This window comes from Neofelis nebulosa, chromosome 3 (genome assembly GCF_028018385.1).
Source record: "Neofelis nebulosa isolate mNeoNeb1 chromosome 3, mNeoNeb1.pri, whole genome shotgun sequence".
Taxonomy (NCBI): domain Eukaryota; kingdom Metazoa; phylum Chordata; class Mammalia; order Carnivora; family Felidae; genus Neofelis; species Neofelis nebulosa.
In genome coordinates this window covers 165,172,681-165,195,675 of record NC_080784.1, presented here as the reverse complement: position 1 = coordinate 165,195,675, position 22,995 = coordinate 165,172,681, and the positions used below count along the sequence as shown (strand labels likewise).

At 44.2% G+C, this 22,995-nt stretch overlaps 1 protein-coding gene across 2 annotated transcripts in view; it reads right to left on the bottom strand.

Moving 5' to 3' along the window:
* Nucleotides 1-1,676: 1,676 nt before the first annotated feature.
* Nucleotides 1,677-22,995, bottom strand: part of USP46 (ubiquitin specific peptidase 46) — a 61,600-nt gene continuing 40,281 nt past the window's right edge. For both annotated transcript variants that reach the window (XM_058722606.1, XM_058722607.1), the window contains exons 5-9: nucleotides 20,191-20,267; nucleotides 11,971-12,054; nucleotides 9,709-9,906; nucleotides 6,484-6,562; nucleotides 1,677-5,436 (exon numbers count right to left, since the gene is read on the bottom strand). In XM_058722606.1, coding sequence (XP_058578589.1) covers nucleotides 5,335-5,436; nucleotides 6,484-6,562; nucleotides 9,709-9,906; nucleotides 11,971-12,054; nucleotides 20,191-20,267 — 540 coding nt within the window. In that variant the 3' untranslated portion in view covers nucleotides 1,677-5,334. The remainder of the gene's footprint in view (nucleotides 5,437-6,483; nucleotides 6,563-9,708; nucleotides 9,907-11,970; nucleotides 12,055-20,190; nucleotides 20,268-22,995) is intronic.

Here is a 22,995-nt window from a genome sequence, read left to right as displayed (position 1 = left end):
GTTGGTTGAGTGTCCAACTTTGGCTCAGGTCATGATCTCACGGCTCTTGAGTTCGAGCCCCGCATCAGGCTCTGTGCTGACAGCTCGGAGCCTGGAGCCTCCTTCCGATTCTGTGTCTCCCTCTCTCTCTGCCCCTAGCCCACTCGCATTCTGTCTCTGTCTCTCCCAAAAATAAATAAACATTAAAAAAAAAAAATTAAAGATGTGCTGTCCCTCCCTCGAAGGAGCAGGCAGAGAGGAACATGGGACTCCGAGAATGGGACCCAGGGGAGAGAGGAACCCGCCTGCCTTATCTAACTGCCCCCCTGCTCCTGGAGACCCAGGCCAAAAGCCAAACTGTGCTCAGTTGTGAATTCCCTTCACACACAGTACTTCCACAATTTAAATCTCTTTTCCACAAATCTTTTCTTTCTGAGGTTAAGAAATGAGAAAGGAGATCCTCTGTTTCCTCCTTTTGTCCCCTAACTCCCAACACACCTGAGATGTAACAGGTGCTAAATGATGGCTTCATTAGAAATCTCTCCACTGGGGGCATCTCTAGGACAGGTCTAAGTGGTTTGTTTTTAGTACTACCCCCACAATCAAAACCCTCCCTACTTAGCAGATATTATCTCCATGTAAATAGAAGGCAAAGGGAGACTTCTTTCTCTGTTAAAGGTGTTTTAGGAATCAAGATACAGAAATGGAGGATAAATGGAGAACACTCCTTATTCCCCAGGAACTGGGTTCCTCAGGCGGTGACAGACCTATCCTACAGACCCCATTTAACAGTTGGCCAACACCAGGCCTAGAAAAGAAAAAGGCTTTCCCGAGGTCTTTCCTTCCTACAGCCTTCATGGAGGATACAGATGACTTTCCCACAAGCCTCTGTTGTTCCAGCTCGGTCACTCAGCTGACTTGGCCTGAGAGAAGAGGGACAGAAGCTGAGAGACTTAACGGCACACTGTCCCACTCTTGGCCTGTGGGTTTGCATTTCTCATAATTGGGCCCAGACAGATGCATTCAGATGACAAGTTCCTGCCCACACATGGCCCCTTGAAGTGACTGGCTGGGGGCGGGGGGCTGGGGTGCGGTGGGGAAGCCTTGAGCTTTTTAACAGCAACCTTGAGTCTGGGGCTGGAAGCCACATACTGCCCCTACTCTGGCAGGCCAGTGTAGGCAGTGGTGTGCACCTCGCTGGGGTCCCTCCCACCTCAGCTTGGAAACCACTTAGAGGTCCGGGGCTGGCTGTCAATACAACAGGGCCAGGGCCACACTGCCCGCTCTTGCCTAGAAGCCAGAAGCCGGAAGCTACTTTCTTAAGGAACGGACCTTTTATTTCCTAACTGGGAAAGGACGTGTTGATATGCAGAGTCCCAGCTAAGGAATTCACTGTGATGCCTAATATACTGCCCCCAATTCTCCCCACCCCCTACCCACTGATACCCTCAATTTGCTATTCCCCAAATAGTTTCTGGATTACTTCTGTTGATCTTTTTTTACTCGGCGCAAGGGATGAGTTACCTCCAGAACCTTGACAGTAGCATTGCCTTTATACGTTACAATGACCAGAATGTTCTATACATTTCCACCGCTTCAAAATTACATTTGGAATGATTAGCCAGACATGAGACTTGCCAATAACTCACATTTTATAAAAAGGATTTTAAGTCCATGTGTGTAACATTACCAAGATATAATTCTCTAGGAAGGGAATTCCTATTTTATTTATTTATTTTTTTTTTGCAAACAATTTTAGAGGCAGGGTGTTAAACTGATTGAAATTTCACAAGATTGACATTATTGCTTAAAGTGCTTGACTTGGTTACAAAAAAAAAAAAAAAGATTAAGGTACAGATCATTTTAAATAAAAACTAAACTTGTTTTCTTTAGCAACAAAATGAAATGAATGTCACACAAATACAGTAACTATTTTGGTTACAAAGAAATGGAAGCCAAAAATAAATTAATGTAATACTGGAAAACAGAAATTTAATTAGGCAGAAAAGTAGGAAATAATTTTCCCTGACCCATGCCATTTACATGAGTTAATCACAATAGTGCCGATAAATGCCTTGACCATATAATAGCAAATGAGGGCAAAACATTTAGTGCACAATATTTTAATACACGTAAATATACAAAGTTGATCAAAATGCAATGTTTAAAGATAAAATCCATCTGTAATAAAGCTACACTCCAATATCTAAAATAAGCCCTAAGCTCCAGTTAGAACATAGTTCATTGTTAGGCATGCCCATGAAATTAAGCATATCCATGAAAATAAATGCATAGGGACCACTCCTGTCATTTTTTTTTTTTTTCCCATTTCATCTGAAATCCAAAATATACCAGGCGGTAAAACCAAATATGACTGGCTTCCGAGTCAAACCAACACCCTCCTGCATTGTGTTCCTTGGCTCTCTGAGAACCAGTCCATTTGATGTTGCCTTGGAAGGAAAAATGCATCCACATAACAGGACTGGATGTCAGCTCATTTTGCCAAAAAGTGACTTTTAAACAAATGCCTTTTTAGCAAACTGTACCATAATCTAGATGCTCAGCCAGGAAGTCACCAATAGAGCAAATACTCTTCTCTTCTCTAGGTGTAAAACACTGTAACTTATTTTAAAACCCTGCAACAGTTAAAAGAAATACAGCAGGCCTACTCACTCCTGCCAGAAAAGGACCCACAAAAACCCTGCCATTTGAGGGAATATTGCTGAGCCTTTGTGCTATCATTGACCTCAGAATGGTCTCACCTACCTCACACCATTCCCTGCCCTGCACGATGAACAAGGGTGAAAGAGAAAGTGTTTGCATGCTACTGTCTTTACATAAAGTGAAATGATTCTGGGGAAACGTAGCTGCCTAGTGTTTGTTCCATTTACTGAAGAGGAAAGAAATTACCAGATAGCTCTAAGTTTAAAAGCTCTGATGGAGTGTTGGTGGATAAGTGTGTTTTGGTCTTTCTCCAAGCTTCTTCTCCTGCATCACAGAACCATTTTAATGCCTTCGCATTTTATCTTCCATACTTGTTTTTATTCCTAAACTCTATCCATGAATTCAGAATTTTAACTGACCCTTTCAATTACTTCTGTTAAGTCACTGGGAAAAACTCTTCACACATACAGACCAAAAACAAAACAAAACAAAACAAAACACCCAAAACCAAACCAAACAAAAAAATCCAAACAAACAAACAAACAAACAAACAAAAACAGTAGTGAATCTGTGACTTAGCATTTAGATGTTACCTCTGTAGGCTTCCAATTGAAACTTTCTTTCTCTAACAAATTAGCCTCAAGAGTCATTCCAAAGATAATTTTAATAGTTTTTCTTATGAACCAGCTCCAAATATATTAGATATGAACCATCATTTTTTAAAAAAAAACTTTGCAACCTACAGTCAAATATATGGGTTATATATAGTACAAACAGTTCCTCGGATCAGTTGCCTTTCAATTGCAAAGTGTCTCCTCTTAAAAACGGAATAAATACTCACCTTCCAGGTAAGTGATTACTGCATATGTTTCATGAGGAAAAAAAAAAAAAAAAAGACAAAATATTTATAAATATGAATTTGCCTCTAAATAAGGCAAGGTATATTTTCATCACTTGTATAAAATAACGTGAAGATCACCCTGTTTTTGTTTTCTCCAGTGAAAAGTAAAACATTTCACTTCAAGCATGAACAAATGAAGTGTTGGCATGCTTATTTAAGTTCTGAGCAATAAACAGTTCAAGATATCTTAAAGACAAGAAATCCAGTTTTCATCTAGATAAAGTGCTATGCTCTTAATTGTTACAAAATGGCTGCTAACATTTCCAATTTCAATTTTAGTTCACATTATGCCAGACATTTGCATGTTCATTCGCTGATTTATTAGGTAACAAAATAGTATGTTCACAGTATCTTAGAAGTGTATGGAAGTCAACTGACTTCCCAAAGGAAGCCAAGATCTATGCCTCATAGTATTTGTAAGAATCCAAAAACCAGCTCAACAGCAAAACGCCAAATTGACCCTTTTAATAAAAGGTACCAATACTCAAGTGATCTAATAAATACATACATAACAAAAGTGAAAAAAGTAAAAGTAACTACAGTGAGATGAGGTTCTTCCAAAAAACGGTCTTGTCAAGCGTTCTAGGAGTCTGAGCCAAAGAAAAGTTGCCATTTTGTTCATTCCTCCGCCCACCCGCTCCCACTTCCTTTGACCCACCTTCACCCCCAGCTGACTCCAGTGGTCCCTCTAGGGAAGGTTCCTTATTAGTCCTGGGACTCGCCAGCGCCTCAGTCAACAGACTGAAATGTTAAAAGGTGAACAGCTGTACCATGCGGCCAATGGTGGTGACACTGCAGTGTCTGGGTCCTTCCTGACCGAGAAGCTGGTGGGTACTGACTGGCTAAGGAGAGCTGTGCCGGAAGCAGTCACCACGGTAGCCCAGCCCTGCGGCCACAGCCTGCACAACACCAGCCGGCCCGGGCGGATGCCTTGGAAAGCTTAGCAGCGCCAGATAAAGGACAGATACAACTCACAGGACCTTACGGAAGTAGTAGAGCATCACTAAAAACAAATGGCGTAGGGGTATCTTCCTGAAACGTGGTTTTGGTAGAAAGGTAAGAAAAGTAAGTTTTCACTGTCCACAAAAGCGTCCTCCTCTGGGCTCTGCCTGCCCTGAGCTCCGTGCCTTCTTAGCCTCTGGGGTCCTAACGGCGGCGGGCGGCGAGGGGAGCACAGCCCCAGGCAGGCGCTAGCCACCGTGAACAGCTTCTCTCCACCCTGTTCCACCTGGAGGATGATTTTAGTATTGAGGTTACTCACTTTTAAACGTTTTCACTTGCACAAACTTAAAGCTATAGCTGCAGCCCTAACAGGTGAACTTCCACCCGATTCTGTCCTTGCGTCAGAAAAGAGGCAGAGAAGCTACAAATGGGTAGCAGTGCTTCCCGGGACAAGTTAAAGGAATGCATTGACATGAGATCCCGGAAGCCACTTGGGACGTTTAGCAGGGACCCAAAACAGACCGTAGACCTTCCCGTAGGAAATGTCACTCTAATTCAGCCAGACATGGCCGGTGGCGTAGCGTTTACCCAATCCTAAAATTAGCAACTGTTACTCATACAAATCTTACTACAATCTGATTGCAGTTAACTCTACCTCAGACTAAAATAAAACCACAAGTAGTGCTGCATGTAAAAAACCAAAGGGAGAGAAAGTCTAACCCAGCCAGACCATTACACTTGGCGTAGTACCACTGGCGGGGCCACTGGGGAGGAAAGTCTGCAGAGAAACCAGGGAATAGTGCTGTGAACAGTTCCCCCCATGTGAATTCGTCCCACAGTTCTTCAAGTTATTCTCTTGACTGATAGAATAAAATATATCCGGACTCTGAATTTTTTGATATATCTGACGTCAGGCCATAGAATTCTTCAATAGCTTGGGCATCTATTTTCTGCAATAAGAGAAAGAAAACAATACAACTGTTTAATGGGATGACTGAGAGAAGGGAAGAAAAACAAATGGAATGAACGAGAAGACTGAAGCAAACGCTGTTTGCTACAAAATCACAACTGGGAACTTTCAACAGCAAACAGCTAATTCCACAGACCTGGCAATGGGGCATGATTACATACATTGCAAATCCTGGAGGAGGGAGGCCAGCCTTCAAGCTATCGGCAAACATATGTGGGCACGCTTTGAAGCAGCCAGGACGCCCGTCTTTCAAATGGTAAACTGGGGGCTCTGGGGAATAACCTTAATTCTTGCAGGTCGTCAGACTTCATTCCCATTAGTGTCACCCTCTGAGCTAAAACGGACCTTGTCTGAGTGTGGAATTCTCTCCGGCTAGTATTCCTTTACAACAAAATCAATATATGGGAACACTTGAGTGTAATATAAAGATTTCCAGGTCCAACAGACTGAAAACATATTTTTAAATATCAATCCATACAAGAAGAATCTGGCATAATGAAAGAGTGCTTACAGAGCTTTTTATTAAGTTTATTATTGGGCTGTGTGCTGACAGCTCGGAGCCTGGAGCCTGGAGCCTGGAGCCGGATTCTGTGTCTCCCTCTCCCTCTGCCCCTCCCCTGCTCGCACCCCGTCTGCCTCTCTCTCCAAAATAAATACACATTAAAAAAAATTAAAAATTTAAAAAATGAAAATAAAGAGTTTATTATTTGGTCTGTAGTAGAGAGGGCTTTAGTCACAGTGGAAAATGAGACTTACATATGAATACGGTTTCAGGGGACAAAGAGATCCCACATCTATGGCTGATCAGTTAACAAGAACGCAGTTAACTCATTAGTCCCCAGTCACACCCCTTTCTCCCTTTCTATAGAGAGTAAAGAACAGCAGAATTTAGTCTTGAGAGAAATGTAAATGGTTTTTAAGCCAGGTTATGGGAAAACAGGCCTATTTTAGGAAATGTTCGCACATACACATTCCCCCAAATACAGTCTACGCTGCAGCCCCATTATAGAGTAATCTGCATACCAACCTCTACAATGTCATCATCAAACAAAAGCCAGAAGCCATGACTCTTCACAATAGTAATATAATGCCCACGATTAGGACCACTGGAAAAGAACAAACACAAGTTATCAAGTTAACATTAACTTCTTTCAAAAACTAGGTACTTCTTTTTAGGCAGTGATCTACCTGAACAACCTCTCTCAGCAGGAGAATGGGTATAGGTCACGTCTATATCCACATTTATTTGGCCACAATTTATGGAGGAAGACCCACGTGGTGGTGCTGTGGTGAGCATAAAGGAATCTTCTGCAAAGATGCAAAAAAGTCAGGCTTCTAAAGACCCACAGTCCAGTGGGGAAAGCAGATATTCAAATTCAACAGATATAAATGAATAATTACTGTACACCTACTATGTGCCAGACTCTCTTCTGGCCGTCAGACAAAAAAGCAGTGAAGAAAACAGTGTCCCCACTTTCTTGGGATGAGGGCTGGAGAGGCACTGAACAAACTAAAATAGATTTCAATGTATACTAAGTGTGATGAAGGGGCGCCTGGGTGCCTCAGTCAGTCTAGTGTCTGCCTCTTGATTTTGACTCAGGTCACCATCTCACAGTTCATGAGTTTGAGCCCCGCGTCGGGCTCTGCACGGACAGTCAACGCAGAGCCTGTCTGGGATTCTCTCCCTCCTTCTCTCTCTGCCCCTACCTCCTCCCTCTCGCTGGCTCTCTCTCAAAATAAATAAATAAACTCAAAAAAAAAAAAAAAGTGCCATGAAACATAAAGCAGAGTAAAGCATGGTGAGTGACAGAGGGAAGTACTATTTGATACACAATGGTGACAGTCCTCTGCTAACCCAAGATCTGAGCAGAAGGAACTTTCCCTGAGAGACAAGGTGATGGTGACGAGCCATGTGACCATGTGATGGAAGTTTACAGCAGGTGCAAAGGTACTGGGCATGGCACGGGTGGGGGGTGGGGGGGTTCCTGCAGGGTTCACTGAAGAGCAAGGAAGCCTGAGCCCAGTGAGCCAGGGGGAGGGGAGGAAGGAGGCCACAGAGGTGGGGCATGGGGTATCATGGTTCGGATTTTGGACTCTGCGGTGAGTCAGTCAGGAAGACACTGGGGAACTCTGAGGAGTGGCATCATCTAAGTTTTAGAAATATGTTAAACTATAATATAGAATAACACGTGCTCAAAGGAAAAGGTATGTATCACATAATATGGGAAAAAGTAGAACTACACAGCTGTTACTATTAGTTAGATCTGCACGACTGAGGGAATTTAACCCCAAATCTAGAGTTCCGTTTTGTTTTTTCAATGTACCACTAAAGTTCAAAAGCCAAATTTGCCTTTGTTTTCTTTTTTTTTTTTTTTAATTTTTTTTAAGTAACCTCTGTGCCCAATGTGGGGTTCGACTCACAACCCAAAGACCAAGAGTCACATGCTGTACTGACTGAACCAGCCAGGTGACCCTGTCCGCTTTCTTTAAATACAAGACGAGCCACGCGAACTGTTCCTGCCTTTCTCCGACGCCATCCAGCCACTGTCTCCGCTCCCTGGGCTCTGGACCCCTGGTTTCCCATTCTTCACATGGCAGGCCTTTGCCCTGGAGACACTCTGCCCGAAATGATCCTCTTCCGATGTGGGCCTTCCTGGCTCATTTTAGCCCTTAGGCCTCAGCCCCAATGTCACCTTGGTAGCTTCACTTCACCAGTCCCCATCCCTGAAGAGGAACCTTCAACTGCTCTCTCTCAGCGCCCTGTTCATTCCTCATAGCGTTCCTCAAACTCGAAGTCATCTCCCAGTGCTTTTGTTCTGGTGCTGACAGGCGGTGTGCTTACTTGCTAATTATCTATCTTTCTCGCCAGAGGCTCAGCTTCATGAGAACAGGGCCCGTGGATCTTCATCACTGCTGTACCTTCAGACTCTGCTACGAACCCAAGAAACAAGGGTTCAAAGAATAACTGCAGTCGAAATCAGAGAATGAGACCGCACCAGCTGCATCCATGGGCCAGGAGGTCCTGGCGTGGATGACGGAACGCTCAGCTCCCCAGCCTCGGAGATCCCCAGCGTCCACAGCCCAGAGCCACCTGATCCCCATGTGCAAGGCCAGCCCTGCTCTGTGTAGGAGGACAGTCCTGTCTCTAGTGGGGGAGAATTTAATGAATGCTAGTTAGTAGCACGTGTGACTCGGCACCAGTTGGCCCTCGCTGCCAGGGCTGCTCTGACCTTGAGCCCTCATTACAGAAAGTCACTATTCTGCAACCCAACCTCACTTGTCCTCCAGGTCCCCTATAGGGGTCGCTGCCTTATCCTCACCAATGCTCTAGGGATTAGTCATCACCCACAGAGATCCGTACTGAAAACGTGTATATACTTCTGAGCACCTTCTGTCTCCCCATCACCTGTCCACATCAGCCCACTGCCAGCCTCGGCCACAATGCCCTCTAGGTACCGGGCTCTGCCAGCCCTAAGACCTTCCAGTTCCTGCCACGAGGTCCCACCCAGCATTCACAGCTAGTTTCCAGATCACGGGCCTCATGTGTTCTTTAGAAAAATAACTGGTGGAATTCCTCTTCAGGAAAACCACAGAGCTGGCTTATAACCGACCAAAACACAGAACACTGGGAATGTAAAAAAGGATCCTGTGACTTCAAGTCCGCTCTGCATGGGACAAATAAGGTGCTTCAGAGGCGAAGCATCCGCCACCGTTCAGGGGGAAAAGGAAATCAGTCTACTCCTCTGCGTGGAACCACGCATCCTCTTGTTATAGTCTGTGCACGAAAATCCAATCCAGGCAGATGGAGAGGAAAATAATCCTGCTCAGTGACACACCCCTACCTAAAACCCAGAAGGGCAGGTGAACGACAGAACACAAATCTCTTCCAGCTGAGCAAAGGATAACAAACAGGTGTATTTTCAGTGGACTTTTCCATGCTTGTATCTATAGCTATGGAAGAAAAAAATATCTGCTCAAAGGACTTTCAGCAAAACACTTTTCTTCTCCGTATCTAGGAGCCTTCTCTCTTACTCTCTTTTTTCTGGTTGGGGAAGGGCTAAAAACTGCATGAAGAATATCTTGAAGAGTACATTTTGGATTTATTTTGAGATGATAGGTAAGAGCCTGGAAGACGTTCTCAGAAGTCCCATTACTACGGAGTCTCACAGCCCAGGAAAGGCATAGCTGCCTCTGTTTCGGCACCCTTCTCGCGTGCACCCCGCCGTGCGCCCACTTTTCCGCCTGCCCTCACCTGCCACAGTGAACCACCACAGCGACCAGGTCGTACATGCGGTCCAGGTTCACGGCGTCGCTGGAGGTGTTGAAGAGCCGGAGCTCCAGCGGGAAGACCACCCGGTAAGACAGCTTGGTGTACCTGTGCAGCTGTTCCATGTACTTGAACCGCTTTAGGTGCAGGGCCAAAATCATGGGCAGCTTTTTTACTCTCATCCTAAGAAACCATGAAATAGAAAAGAAGTTGTACCCCCTAAGAGCTGTTGGGGGGCAGAATACACTGCTGCCACACAAACGGAGAGCAGAAGGGGTCTAACAGACTTCAGGTCAGCAAGTAACCACACCGCCCGCAAGAATAAAAGGATGCTTGCACACATACAGCTGGTTAACCTGCTTGCTAGGCTAACCGGGCACAGCCAGCAGGAGAGGAGGACAACAGCAGCTCTGTTTCTCTCTGGCCAAAGGAGACAGTCCTGAAGTTTTTTACCAATGCAAATACGGTGTGTAACTGCTCTCCATTACTGCCCCCTTCCTTCCAGAAAGGAACAATATTTGGACAGCCACACACCCCCTCCACCCCACCTGGAGATAATGGAGAGGAGGGGTGACCACTTTTGGGAAGAGGACAAGCAGAAGGCTGCGGTATGGACTTCTGGGGTCTGAGGACCACGGGGGGCGCTTGGGGAAACCAAGCACGCTGGGCTCATGCTCACTCACTCTTGTGTCGGTCCTTCCCCTCGTCTAGCTCTTGGTTTCCCCACTCGTAAAATGTAGGGGTTGGCTTAAGGGCCACACTTCCCAAACTGGGCTTGTGGAGCACTGGAGACATCAGCAGAGGCGGGGTTCCTGGGGCCAAGTTTGGACAGCTACTTTCTATTTCAAAGTTCCTCCCTGTGCACTGGCAGAGAGGTTCTGAGAAATCCTACAGTAAAGGAACTGTTCTCTTTTGTCTGATGTAGCAGTTCCCAAACTTACATGAACACAGAAATCTTTTTTCACTAGGTGACCATTAATATTCCTTGGTAAAAAAAAAAAAAAATTCATAAAAACAATAGTTTATGGAGACAACTCTGCTGGAATAGAGACCTTTGGTCCCCTTCCGGGACCCCCATTCTAGGAATGCCCTGAGTCAGTGTCAATGCTGTTCAGCATGCACACATTTTCAATGCATATTATTTGAAAAGGACAAATTTTAAGAGACTGTTGTTCAGGAATCTATTGAGGTAAAACCCTGTTTGTAAAAATAAGCAAAATAACGTCTGCAGAAACAGAAGAATCATGGGAAGCCTGATGTTTTACAGGAACACACAGTATTTTAATGAATATGCCTTCATGCCATATAGGAAGGCCTGGGCTGGCCTTGGGTTGACTGAGATTGTAAGGACAGGGAGAAGTGAGCTCCCCTGATGACTCACAAAAGTTAACCAGCTATCACTGCACTCCCATCTGCCACAAGGAGTCACCTTTTGTAAGTTTTGATGCAGCAAGGAAAGATGTGCATGTGTGCATGTCTAGGGGGGAAGATCAGGGAAGGCTGAGCAGAGAAATGATTTCAACCTCAGCTCAAGACCCCTGAAGGTTTTAGATGATGGTAATGAGCTTCTGTGAACTATTCTGAATATTCCGCAACCATGGGCAGGGTAAATTCAATTCACAGTAAGGCTTCACACGATAATTAAAATGTCAAGTTTCTTGGCTTCCGGGGGCAGATAACAGAGAATCACTGATTCGCACACATTGTCCAGGGGCTCTAACTTGCCGGTGCTGGTAAAAAGGCAACCATGGATCCTGTATCAATTCAGAATGTGATGCTTCTTATCACCTATCCATGCAACTGATGTGTTATTGATTTCCTCGTGTTTCCACATTAAATCATTAACTTTTTAAACCTCTTGTGCCTCTAAATAAGAAGTTCCAATATGAAGTAACAATTCTACTAGATATCTACTATGTGTTATACTCTATGCTAAATCCTTTTTATAATCTGTCTTTAATCACAAGAAAATAGTAATTATATCTGACCACCACTCATTTACCCAGCATAGTATCTGATACACAGCACACAATAAATATTTGTTGAATGAATGAACAAATGATCAAACGATCAGACAAATGGACAACTTTCCAAGGCAGGCACTCTTATCCTAGTTTATCCAGGGAGGAAGGCAATTGACTTCTTCAAAGCTACTTGGCCACGAGCCCACAGAACTGGGATTCAAAATCAGGTATGGTTCCTTCCCTCAAAACCAAGCCACCCTCTGGGCTAAACGCTTTTACACACCTTTTCTGGGCCTCCTGTTTGCTGCAGCACGTTTCACAATAATATTTCTGTTCACTACACAGTGTTTCTGTGTTGCTGAAGTCTCTGCAGAGAAAAATATTTTCAACTCAAAAAACAGTCCAAAATGTACTTAGTATACACCATGTTTTAAACCCTTTATCACCTGCAGGGTAATTTTTAAGTGAATGCAGGGAAAGAAGTAATGAGAAAAGACTTTTCTTATGAGTAGGGGCTATGATTGCCATTACATACAGCATGTCTGCTGGACTGGGTTATGGTTTCACCTTTGGAGATTTCCAAGGATAGCTTTATTAAGTGGGACACAAATAGATATAAATTAGAGTTTCCAACTGATTAAAAAAAATATCAAGTTTTAACAAGACTACCTATAAATTGGAGATTAAAAATTATAACAGAAAATACTATTGTAAACGTCCATCATTACACTGTAAGTCAGGTCCAAAAACCTCAATCACATAAAATGCAAGGTGACATTATTGTGTAGTTAATGAAAAACAGGGTATCTCAGGAGTCTGTATTTTCTAAGATCACGAAAGTAAAGATAATGAAATTTAAATCACATACAACTGCCCTTATATTGAACTAAGAAAATCCCAAATTAGCAGGAGATGCCAGCTTTCTACAATCCCCAGCTCCCCGCCCCCACCCCCTCACCCGGCTCCCTTTGAGAACAAATGTCATTGTGATGTTATATCTGTATTCACCCCTATCATGAGACTTACTGCACTACTTATAAGTTTTCATTTTTTTAAATGTCATGGCTTTTCATTCTTTTCTGGTCATTGAGATTCTACTTAACATTCCTGTGGTACCGCTTCAAAGGCTGAGAAGAACATCCAGAATATAATAATACCCTAGAGTCTTGAGAAAGCCTGTGATGTTTCTTTACTCATAGGGAGTATCCTAGCACCAGAATGATCAGATTTTATTAAACAGAAAGTGTTATTTACATGGTGTTATGGACTCACACACATAAACAGAGCTTACCAAAAGAAAACATAGATTGCTCATTTATTCACTACTCAAATGTTTACTGACAGCACTCTGGGCTTGGTGCCAGGGGTTCACAGAGGCACCTGCCCTCACACTGCTCACAGTCTAACACGCACACATGCGAGCGAGCCGCTTAAGTGTTCAGTGCAGGTCAACAAGTCATTTCAGGGGCGCCTGGGTGGATCAGTCAGGTAAGTGTCCGACTTCAGCTCAGGTCATGATCCCAAGGTTTGCGAGTTCAAGCTCCGTGTCAGGCTCTCTGCAGTCATCAAAGAGTCTGCTTCAGATTTTCTCTCCCTCTCTCTCTGTCCCTCCCCCACTCATTTTCTCTCTCTCAAAAATGAGTAAACATTAAAAAAGAAAAATCATTTCAGTGGCACCTGGTTAAGTGTCAGACTCTTGATTTTGGCTCAGGTCATGATCTCACAGTTTGTGAGATCAAGCCCCAAGTCAGGCTCCACACTTGTGGTATCTCTCTCTCTCTCTCTCTGCCCCCCCCCCCCATCTCTCAAAAAAAAAAAAAAATAATAATAATTTCATACAATTCTCCTGCCTAAAATGCTTCAACAGTTCCTTAGTGCAATTCAGAATGAAACTCGAATTCTTTGCCATGGCCAGTAGGCCCTCAGTCCCCATACCCCTAGCTGTTCTGACCTCATCTCCTACCCTGCCTCACCTCCTTCACCTGGCTTAGGCCACACCAGCAGCTTTCTCCTGTCCCTCCAGAATGCCATACCCTTTCTGCTTCAGGGCTTCTGCAGGTGCTGCTTCCTCTGCACTAACAGCTCATTTCCAGATGCTTCCATGGCTGCCTCTGCCCATTGCTCAGAGCTCAGCACAAATGTCACCTCCTGGGAGACTTCTTTGTCCACCTTCTCCAAACCCACTCAGCCTCTATCTGGTTTGCAGTCTTGTTTTCTTCTGAGCACTTACCCTTATCTGAAACCATCCTCCTATTTGATTACATGCCTTCCCTCTATGTGGGCAATGACTCTGTCTCACTCACTGCCGCAGCCCCAGCACCATGAAGAGGCCCAATGCAGCACAGCATTCCATAATATTTGTTGGCTGAGTGAAGACAGAAGCACGTGTATAAAGTCCAGGGGAAAGCACAGAGGAGGGAGAAATGAACTTGGGGTAATGTGAGTTGTTTCCAAGCGGTGATGTGGAAGTCAGGCTCTCGAAGAAGGAAAGTGTGCAGGTGGGTAACAGGCAAGCATTCCAGACAGAGGGAACGCTCCAGCATAGGGAGACAGAAGCAAGGTGTGGGTGTGCCTTAGAAGCTGGTGTGGACCCTGTGACTCTGGAAATCCACTGATGGGACTCAGCAAGGAAAAGATGTAACCAGACAGTGCTTTCTAGAGTAACCATTTCTGGCAGCACTACAGAGGAAGGACAGGAGGTGTTGAGAGGCAAGAAAATGATTTAGAAGACAATTATACTCAAATCTCAGATCTCAGCTGTTTGGTGCGTAATACAAACTCACACTTAACTAAATGAACACAGGCTAACTCCTTTTTATTTTATTTTTTTTTAAGTTTATGTATTTATTTGGAGAGAGTGTGAGAGCGAGCATGAGGAGGGGAGGGGCAGAGAGAGGGAGAGAGAATCCCAAGCAGGCTCCACACTGTCAGCGCAGAGCCCGGCGTGGGGCTCAAACTCACGAACCGTGAGGTCATGACTTGAGCCGAGGTCAAGAGTCTGATGTTCAACCAAAGGAGCCACTCAGGCGCCCCCAGACTAACTCTTTAATGAAGTAACTGATGTGAAATCCTTTCTTGGCCTGCACAGGGTTGGGGTGGAATGGGGCCGGGGGAGACAAGGAAGGGGGGGAGGAGAGTATGGGTAGGTGATGGTGGAGGTTCATATCCATGGGATTTCTACCACAGATACAGCTCTTTATCCAGCTCAAGAGCCAGAATAACCAAGGCAAGCACAGCAGTGAATAAGGAATTAAATACTTTCTACTCTTACTTTTCAAAGAAAGTTTTCTGAAGTGATTGCAGACCCACACGAGTGGAAATATAGCAAAAGTTAGTACTTAATATAAAGACCTGATTTAAAATTCACCTCCATCCTGCCACACCCCGGCTGGCTGGGGGCTTACTGCCACGAGACACAGGGCAATGCTTCCGGGGCATCTGTGAGTTGAGAAGTGGAAAATGAGGCTACATCAGGGAAAAGGGCTGACCCCAGCAGGAGACTCAGAGGCAGAGCAGGTCTGTCAATAGAGGCTATACAGTTGTTGGAATCAAAGCAGGCAACAAGGGGTGAGGAAACCTTTCAAGGAGAAAGTCAAAGAGGAGGGAGAGAGTAGAGAGGCCTTTCTGATGCTCAGGATAAATGACCAAAGCACAGAGGTAAGGTTAGGGGAAAGCACAAAACTCTGTATTTCTTTACAAAGAGTTACAATAGCAATAAAACATCATTCAGAAATACACTTTGGAAATGAATCTAGTAAGAAATAGAAGTCTTTATAAAGAAAACTATGAAATTCTAGAAAAATGTATGAAAGAAAACTTGAAAACCTGAAGAAAGACTATGTTTCCGGGTGGAAAGACTGTTGTAAAGACAGCCGTTGTGTCCAAGGTTATGTCCATGTTTGACACATTTTTTAGTACAGTCTTAACTTTTCCACTCAATGCAATAGTTCAGAAATTGATTTTTTTTTTTTTAATTCTCAAACAACACTTCCCGATAAGTGTCCTGTCATGATCCCCACAGAAAAGGTTACCCTGTAGAAGAGTTAGCCCAGAGCAGCTCCAGGCTGTGCCTGACCTCCCAGGAGCCAAGGGGATCAATCCACACCTATAACCTATTTCCTGGTGCACACCAGCTGGGAAACTTTGTTCTGGGGTTGACATCGGCAACATCAGCGGGTCTCCGGGCTGCCCATTAGAGTTACCCGGGGAGCTTTCGAAACACACTCAATGCCTAATTCCTCCCCCTGGCCCCCAGTGGATTACACCAGAATCTCTCCAGGTAGAATCCAGGCATTATTGTTCTTAAAGTTTCCCTTTAAGAATATGCTTCGAAGTCTGAGAGCCACTGTGTCTGTGCTTTGTATACCTTAACATGCACTTGAATCACATGGAGATCCTGTTAAAATGAAGATTCTGGTTCATTCATTCATTCTTGGGGGAGACCTGAGATGCTGTTCTAATGAGATCCCAGGTGATGTCAATGGCGCTAGCCCACAGACCACTGTTTGAGTAGCAAAGATTTAGAGCAGCGGATCTCAAACTTTGGTGGTATTAGGATCACCAAGAAAATTAATTAAAAATAGTGGCCAAGGCTCACTGAAGGTGAATATGGCCAGGGCCAAATTATGGGAGCAGCCTAAGTGTCCAACGATTGATGAAGGATAAAGAAGATGTGGTGTGTGTGTGTGTGTGTGTGTGTGTGTGTGTATTTCTGCCATAAATAGTATTCAGCCATAAAAAAGAGTGAAATCTTGCCATTTGCAACAACATGGATGGAGCTAGAGTGTATTATGCTAAGCGAAATAAGTCAAAAAAGACAAATACCATATGATTTCACTCAAACAAAACAAAGGAAGGAAAAAAAGACACAACTACAGAGAACAAACTGATGGTTACTAAGGGAGGTTGGTGGGGGGCTGGGTGAAATAGGTGATGGGGATTAAGGAGTGCAAGTGTTGTGATGAGCACTGGGTGTTGTGTAATTGCTTAGTCACTATATTGTACACCCGAAACTAATATAATACTAGATGTGAACTATACTGGAATTAAAATTAAAAACTTAAAAAAAAAAAAAAAAAAAAAAGGATATGATGCCCAAAACAAATAAATCATTGTTGGGCCCTGGCTCTGAAAAGGAAAAAAAAAAAAAAAAAAAAAAAAAAAAAAAGAGGGAGAGAGAGGCCTGGGTTCACTGAAGTTGAATACTGGCTAGGCCCCCATTTTTATAAACTTCCTCAAGGTGATTTTCATACACACCAAAGTTTGAGAACCAATGAGCAGAGTATTAAAGAAGACTGAAAAAAGAAATCCACAAGAAACACTTAGATGTCAACTATTAGAAAATACTTTATATCAGTAATAACCCAACACAGGTCAGAGAAACAAAACAGAGAAACCAATAAACAAGCATGCAGCAATGGATGTGTGGTGGGGACAGGAGATATATGAACTTAGTACTTAAAAGAAATTTTCCAAAAGAAGTAGAAAAATAATTCGTTTTAGAGAGGAGACATTTTTAAAACAGCTACGGGAGAATGAAAAGCTACTTTCCTCCCAGCTGACCTCGGCAGCGCTGGAAGAACGGACATTTAATATGAGAGGAGGACAGGGGAAGGGAAAAAAGGTGCTTCAGAGAGTGGACCGCTTCAAGAGAAGGTTTCCGTAAAGGAGCCACAGGGGAGACTAAGGCACTGAAGTGAAAGACAAAAACTACCCAAAAGGCCATAGAAGGGTAATTAAGATAAACTTCACGTATTTGAAGTTTTTGCCTGAGGCCATCCCTGAACTTTTCAAAAGAAGAAAAAACTATCTTGGTATTCACTTCTGATACCGATGGCTCCCCCCGGCCTAAGACAAGGCACTGACATATGAAATATTTGGAATATAGGTCAGTTACAGTATGGATTTAATGGCTTCTGTAGGCCTGTACCCTGAATAGAACTTCTATTTCATCATTTCTCTGCAACAAAAGCAGTGAAAACATACCGTAATCGGTCATCTAAAGTCCCTTGAAAGGAGGTGGCAAAGGCCCTGCATTCAAAACCTACAATTTTAGGGGTCTTACTTCGGATCAGGTCATGATCTCACAGCTTCTGGGTTCAAGCCCCCCCTCCCCCAAGTGGAGCTCCTAGCTGTCAGCACAGAGCCCACTTCAGATCCTCAGTCCCCTTTGCTCTCTGCCCCTCCCCCACTCACGCTCTTTCTCTCTCAAAAATAAACAAACATTAAAAAAAAGTCCTACAAGTTTAGCTTGATTTTTAACTTTTTTTTGGCCATCAAAATGAAGGAAAGATAAAATATCAGAAGAGGTACAAACATAAAAAGAAAATTCATAGTTCTAATTTTAAAAACAAACCTTTAAGAATGCAAACGAAATTAAACCATGAATGAGGCCCAAAAGATCAAGATCTGTAATCATTCCTTCTCCCTTGTCTCAGACAGAAAATGCTAACAATCAGCTGATGTCATTTATTCCCCTGGGGCCTTGGCTCCCCCCTTCACTCATATACATTTCTCGAAATAATAATGATAATAATAGAAACGTAAATCTGGGTTACATTTCTTTATAACAAGGTTCCCCAAAGATTAAAATTGTAACTAACAAGTTAGCCCTCCTCTAGCTGGTTGACTGAGATCTCAAAGCTACAGCCACTGCCATCTGCCCTTTTGAGCAGCCCAGGAATTTCTAAGAAGGAAGGGGAAGCAGTCAATCTAACTCCAAATGCTCCCCTAATGCCCACTTGTTTAAAAAAAAAAAAAAAGAAAAAGAAAAAGAGGCGGGGAATGAGGGTCACCTGGGTGGCTCAGGTGGTTAAGCGTCTGACTTGGGCTCAAGTCATGATCTCAGGGTTTGTAGGTTTGACAGCCCTGGTTCTGTGGTGACAGGCCAGAGGCTGGAACCTGCTTCGGTTTCTGTGTTTCCCTCTCTCTCTGCACCTTCCCTGCTTGTGCTCTCTCTCCCTCTCAAAATTAAGTAAACGTAAAAAAATAAAATAAAAAGGGGCGGGATGGGCAAGTGATACGTTTCCTCCCAGTCCTTCGTCTGCAACTGACGTTGGCAAAATCATAACTTTCCCCACTCCCTGTGATCATAAGACCTTGGGGAAATAAAAAATGGCTCCTTGTCACAGGAATATTAGGAACCCATGCTATAAACAGAACCATTCAGAAGAAAGAGGCCACCCTGGCCTACAAAACACTTTGCAAATAAAGAGTTAACACACTTGTCCAAGACATCTGGGCCTGAGGCACTTGGAACAAGGGCCGGTGGGCCACACCAACAGGAAGGGCTGGGTAACTGGTCACTCATGCGGGAGCGGAGGGGAACCTGGGGCCCTGGGAAATCAGAAAGCAATCAGCTCCCCACCCGCTCACACAAAACATGAAACCCAGATGAAGCAAGAAACTCTCCCATGTTGACGTTGGTGCCTTTGCCCTGCAAGATGACTTTCTAACAGCCAACCACCACAGCGAGTCCCCTTAACCTATCCTTCTAAAAGGTCCCAAGTAACCTGGACTAACACCTCTGTCACCCAATCACCATTGGTAAAAATCAACAGTGCCTTGTTAGACACTATAAAATGTCTCAGAGCTCTGGGCTCCTAAGCAACGGGGAAGCCTGCCCTGACCACGAGGTCTATCTACACTGGCACCCCCATGACCACGCACTCTGTGGACCTGTTAAATTTCTTCGAGGCACCAATCGTTGCCTGTGGATCCCCCCCAGGATATAAGTGCTGTGAGGGCCCGGAATGTGTCTGCCACTCACTCACTCACTCCTCCATGCCTAGTGGCTATAGCAGGGCTGGACTGCTGCTAAGCCCTCCCGACCTACTGAAAACAGGACAGGAAAGAAGGGATGGAGTAGGGAAAAGGGAATCGTGTCTCCGTGTCAACTCTGGGCACATCTCCAATGTTCAAGTCAATACACGACACGCATGGAACCCTGGACATGAGCTGTTCCTGCATACCAGGCTCGTACCTTCTCTCAACCCTAACAAGGAAGAATTCCTTCTATTAAAGATCTCCACAGAATGCTGAAAGGTGGAGGAGAGGCAGTTCCCCTCACCGGGTCTCCGCTCAAAAGTACATAATTTTTAATATTAGCTTACAAAAACAAAAACAAAAAAAGGGTAACGGTAGGTATGTGCAGCATTTATTAATTGTGTGATTGTGTCAAGGAGACAAAGAGGAGAGAGAGAGAAACTGATGAAAGCCGAAAGCCCACATCTGTGTTAAAGACTAAAACTTATTTTTAAACTTAATGACTAATGACTTCCACTTGATCCTCTTTCTTCTCAGCAGGATCCTTCTCTAGACCACATATATTTATTTTTAATCTCTCTTGGGAAAGAAGAAACAGAAAATAATAGGATTATATGGGTTTAACAGAAAGGAAGATTACCTCCTGAGGAAATACAGGATTCCCTGCTCCTCCCCTCCCCCCCACTTATTTACCGGTCTGATCCAAATCTCAGATCACAGTCAGAATTCATGAGGTTACCTCAGACAGTGGGTAATAGATGTATTCTGCTCCACATCGACAGAGAGGTCAAGAAAATCTTCATCTTTGCTACTAACCTGAAGCAAAATAAGAAAAAAAAAAGTATTAGGTACAAAATACATAATAGACATAGATAAAATTTTGAATGCTCCTAGGCAACCAAACCCCACGACTGCAGAAACAGCCACGTACGGTTTTGTACAGTCGCTGGCAACCAGCTACGCTGAAGACGACCTAGAGAAAATCGCAAATTCTCAATTTACCCACGGTCCCATTCCAGCTTTGATCTAGAACTTTTAGCAGGGAACACTCAACCAGATGTCTCTTCCTCTCTATTCATTTTCCCCATCATTTCAAAGTAGGAAGTTATCAAATAAACACCCGCATGGCCAAGACTGGCACAATGATAAAAACGGAAATGGAGAAAGGACAAGAGACTTTGAAAACCCCCGGCTCAGAGGGTCACCTCTTTGTGATGCTGTCTGCGCTTAACTGCCAATCCCTTGAAATCACTCGCTCCTGTGCCTTGTCATCCAAACTGTGTCTGGGGCCAGGGAGCCTAGTGTGAGCCGGGCTGGACAGTCACACTAACAGCACGTGCACCTGTCTCTCAGCTTGGGAAGTGGCCATCATTTGCAGAGCCCTGTGCTGTCTGTGGTAACAGCTGGGCCTGGAGCTGGCCGGGGGCCCTGGCTCACACGGGCCCCGTGCTGCGGCCTGCTCTCGGGGGCTGGCTCCCTTGCCCAGCTGTTTGTCAGCCCCTACGGTTCACACCACACCGATCTTGGCTCTTGTACCTATCCAAGCTCACCGAGTAAGTGCTTGCACTTGCCAGAAGTTCACTGGCAGCCTGGCGTTTTACTCTCTGGCAGTGGGAGGAGCAAACTAGCTCAGCAACAACCTTGAAGTGTTCCGCCAATTGGCAACCAAATGAGAAAACACTCCTTTAAGTGTGGCATTTACCCTATGACCCAACACTCTACCGCTAGGCCATTCTCTACAGAAATATTCAGAGTGTGGGCACACTCTTTTATATTTCCATTAGTATACACAAGGAAGGGTATTGAGGCAGGATATGAACTTTCCAGTTCCATATCCTGTCTCTGCCACCATGCAGTGGATGACTTAAGGCCACTTAGCCTCGGTGTAGCTCAGTTTCCTCATCTGTAAAGTGGGGACAGTAAGAATATCAATTTCATAGGGCTGTCGAAAGGATAAAACAACACACATAAAGTGCTTTCAAAAGTAAAAGTCGGGGCAACTGAGTGGCTTAGTTGGTTAAGTGTCCAACTCTTGATTTCGGCTCAGGTCATGATCTCACGGTTCAGGAGTTCAAGCCCCACGTCAGGCTCTACGCTGACAGCACGGAACCTGTTTGGGAGTCTGTCGCCCTCTCTAACTCTGCCCCTCCCGTGCTTGTGCTCCTTCTCTCTCAAAATAAATAAATAAACTTACAAAAAAAAAAAAAAAGGAAACAGTCACTAAGTCGGAGAGGGGTATAAAAACTATAAATGGCCTAACATGGTCTAAGAGCTGGGAAAGGTTTACTGCATGGTGCGTACCACATTAAATGAATAAGTAGGCTATACTACCATCTATAGGCTAATTCCAATTTTGTATAAAAAAGGCACATATACATCTACACACATATACATGCCCTTCTACATATACACACACTACGTCATTCTGCACCCCCCCCCTTTTTTTTTTAATGGCACTTGTTACTGCTATGGTAGGATGCATAAAAAGCCCCAGATCTTCACCACTGCCTATACTGGCTTCTTCGCCATATGACTTTACAGATCCTCCCATCAAGAGACAAGCTTCCCTATCCTTGATTCTGAGTTCAGCCATCTGAATGCTTTGGCCAGTGGGATATTAGAGGACACGTTATGAGCAGAAGCTTGAACAAGGACTTAGGAAATCGCTCACTTCATTTCTGTCAGCGCCATAAGAAAGATAAGCCCAGGGTAGCCCACCATCCCCAGGAAGAAGATGAGAGACTGACCCATGGAAGAGAGCCGTTCTCGCTAAGGTGCCCCAGACAAGACCAGGCTAGAACAAAACGTGTAGCTAGCCTGTAGACATACAAGTGAGTCAGCTGAAACAGAAACACCCGGGTTCAGCCAGGTCCAGCCTAGATCAGGTGACCCTCAGCCAACCCACAGTTGAATGAATTACAATGAATAAGAGTTGATTCAAGTCTCAGTTTTGGGGTGGTTTGTAACAAAGCAATAGATAACTGATACAACTGCTTCACATTATAAATGTTTTATTTGTATTTTTTTTTATTGTCTGACTCTCCCTCACTAAAATGAAAGTTCAAGACTGGCTCTAGTAATGACTAAAATCTTATGATTTCAACACTCCTCCAGAAAACTATATAAAGCTCAGAGAACTATAAATAAAAGAAGCTACCTGAAAGTGTTAAGAGAGTAAACACAGGGAAGTCCGTACCTGAAGGAAGACAGTTGTATACAATAACCTTATGGTTTCACAGCTTTATCTGGGAAACAAATGCAGTCTGTTTGGTTTTGGAACCAGAAAACTGAATCTGGGAAGCCATGTCTACTGGCAAGAAGGGAATGAGTCTGGGAAGGTATCCCCGACTCTGACTGTCCTCATCTCTGCCTGACTCCTGAGCACATTGTGCACAGGATACATTCTCAGCAACTCGGCTACAGACAAAAAGGCTGACCCAAGATTCAAGTGGCTGTAAGAAACAGATCGGTAGTTGGAGTCCAACCAAGAAAAACTGCCTGCTGAAGTTCAAGAAACACGATAATCACTGAAGAAAAAATAATA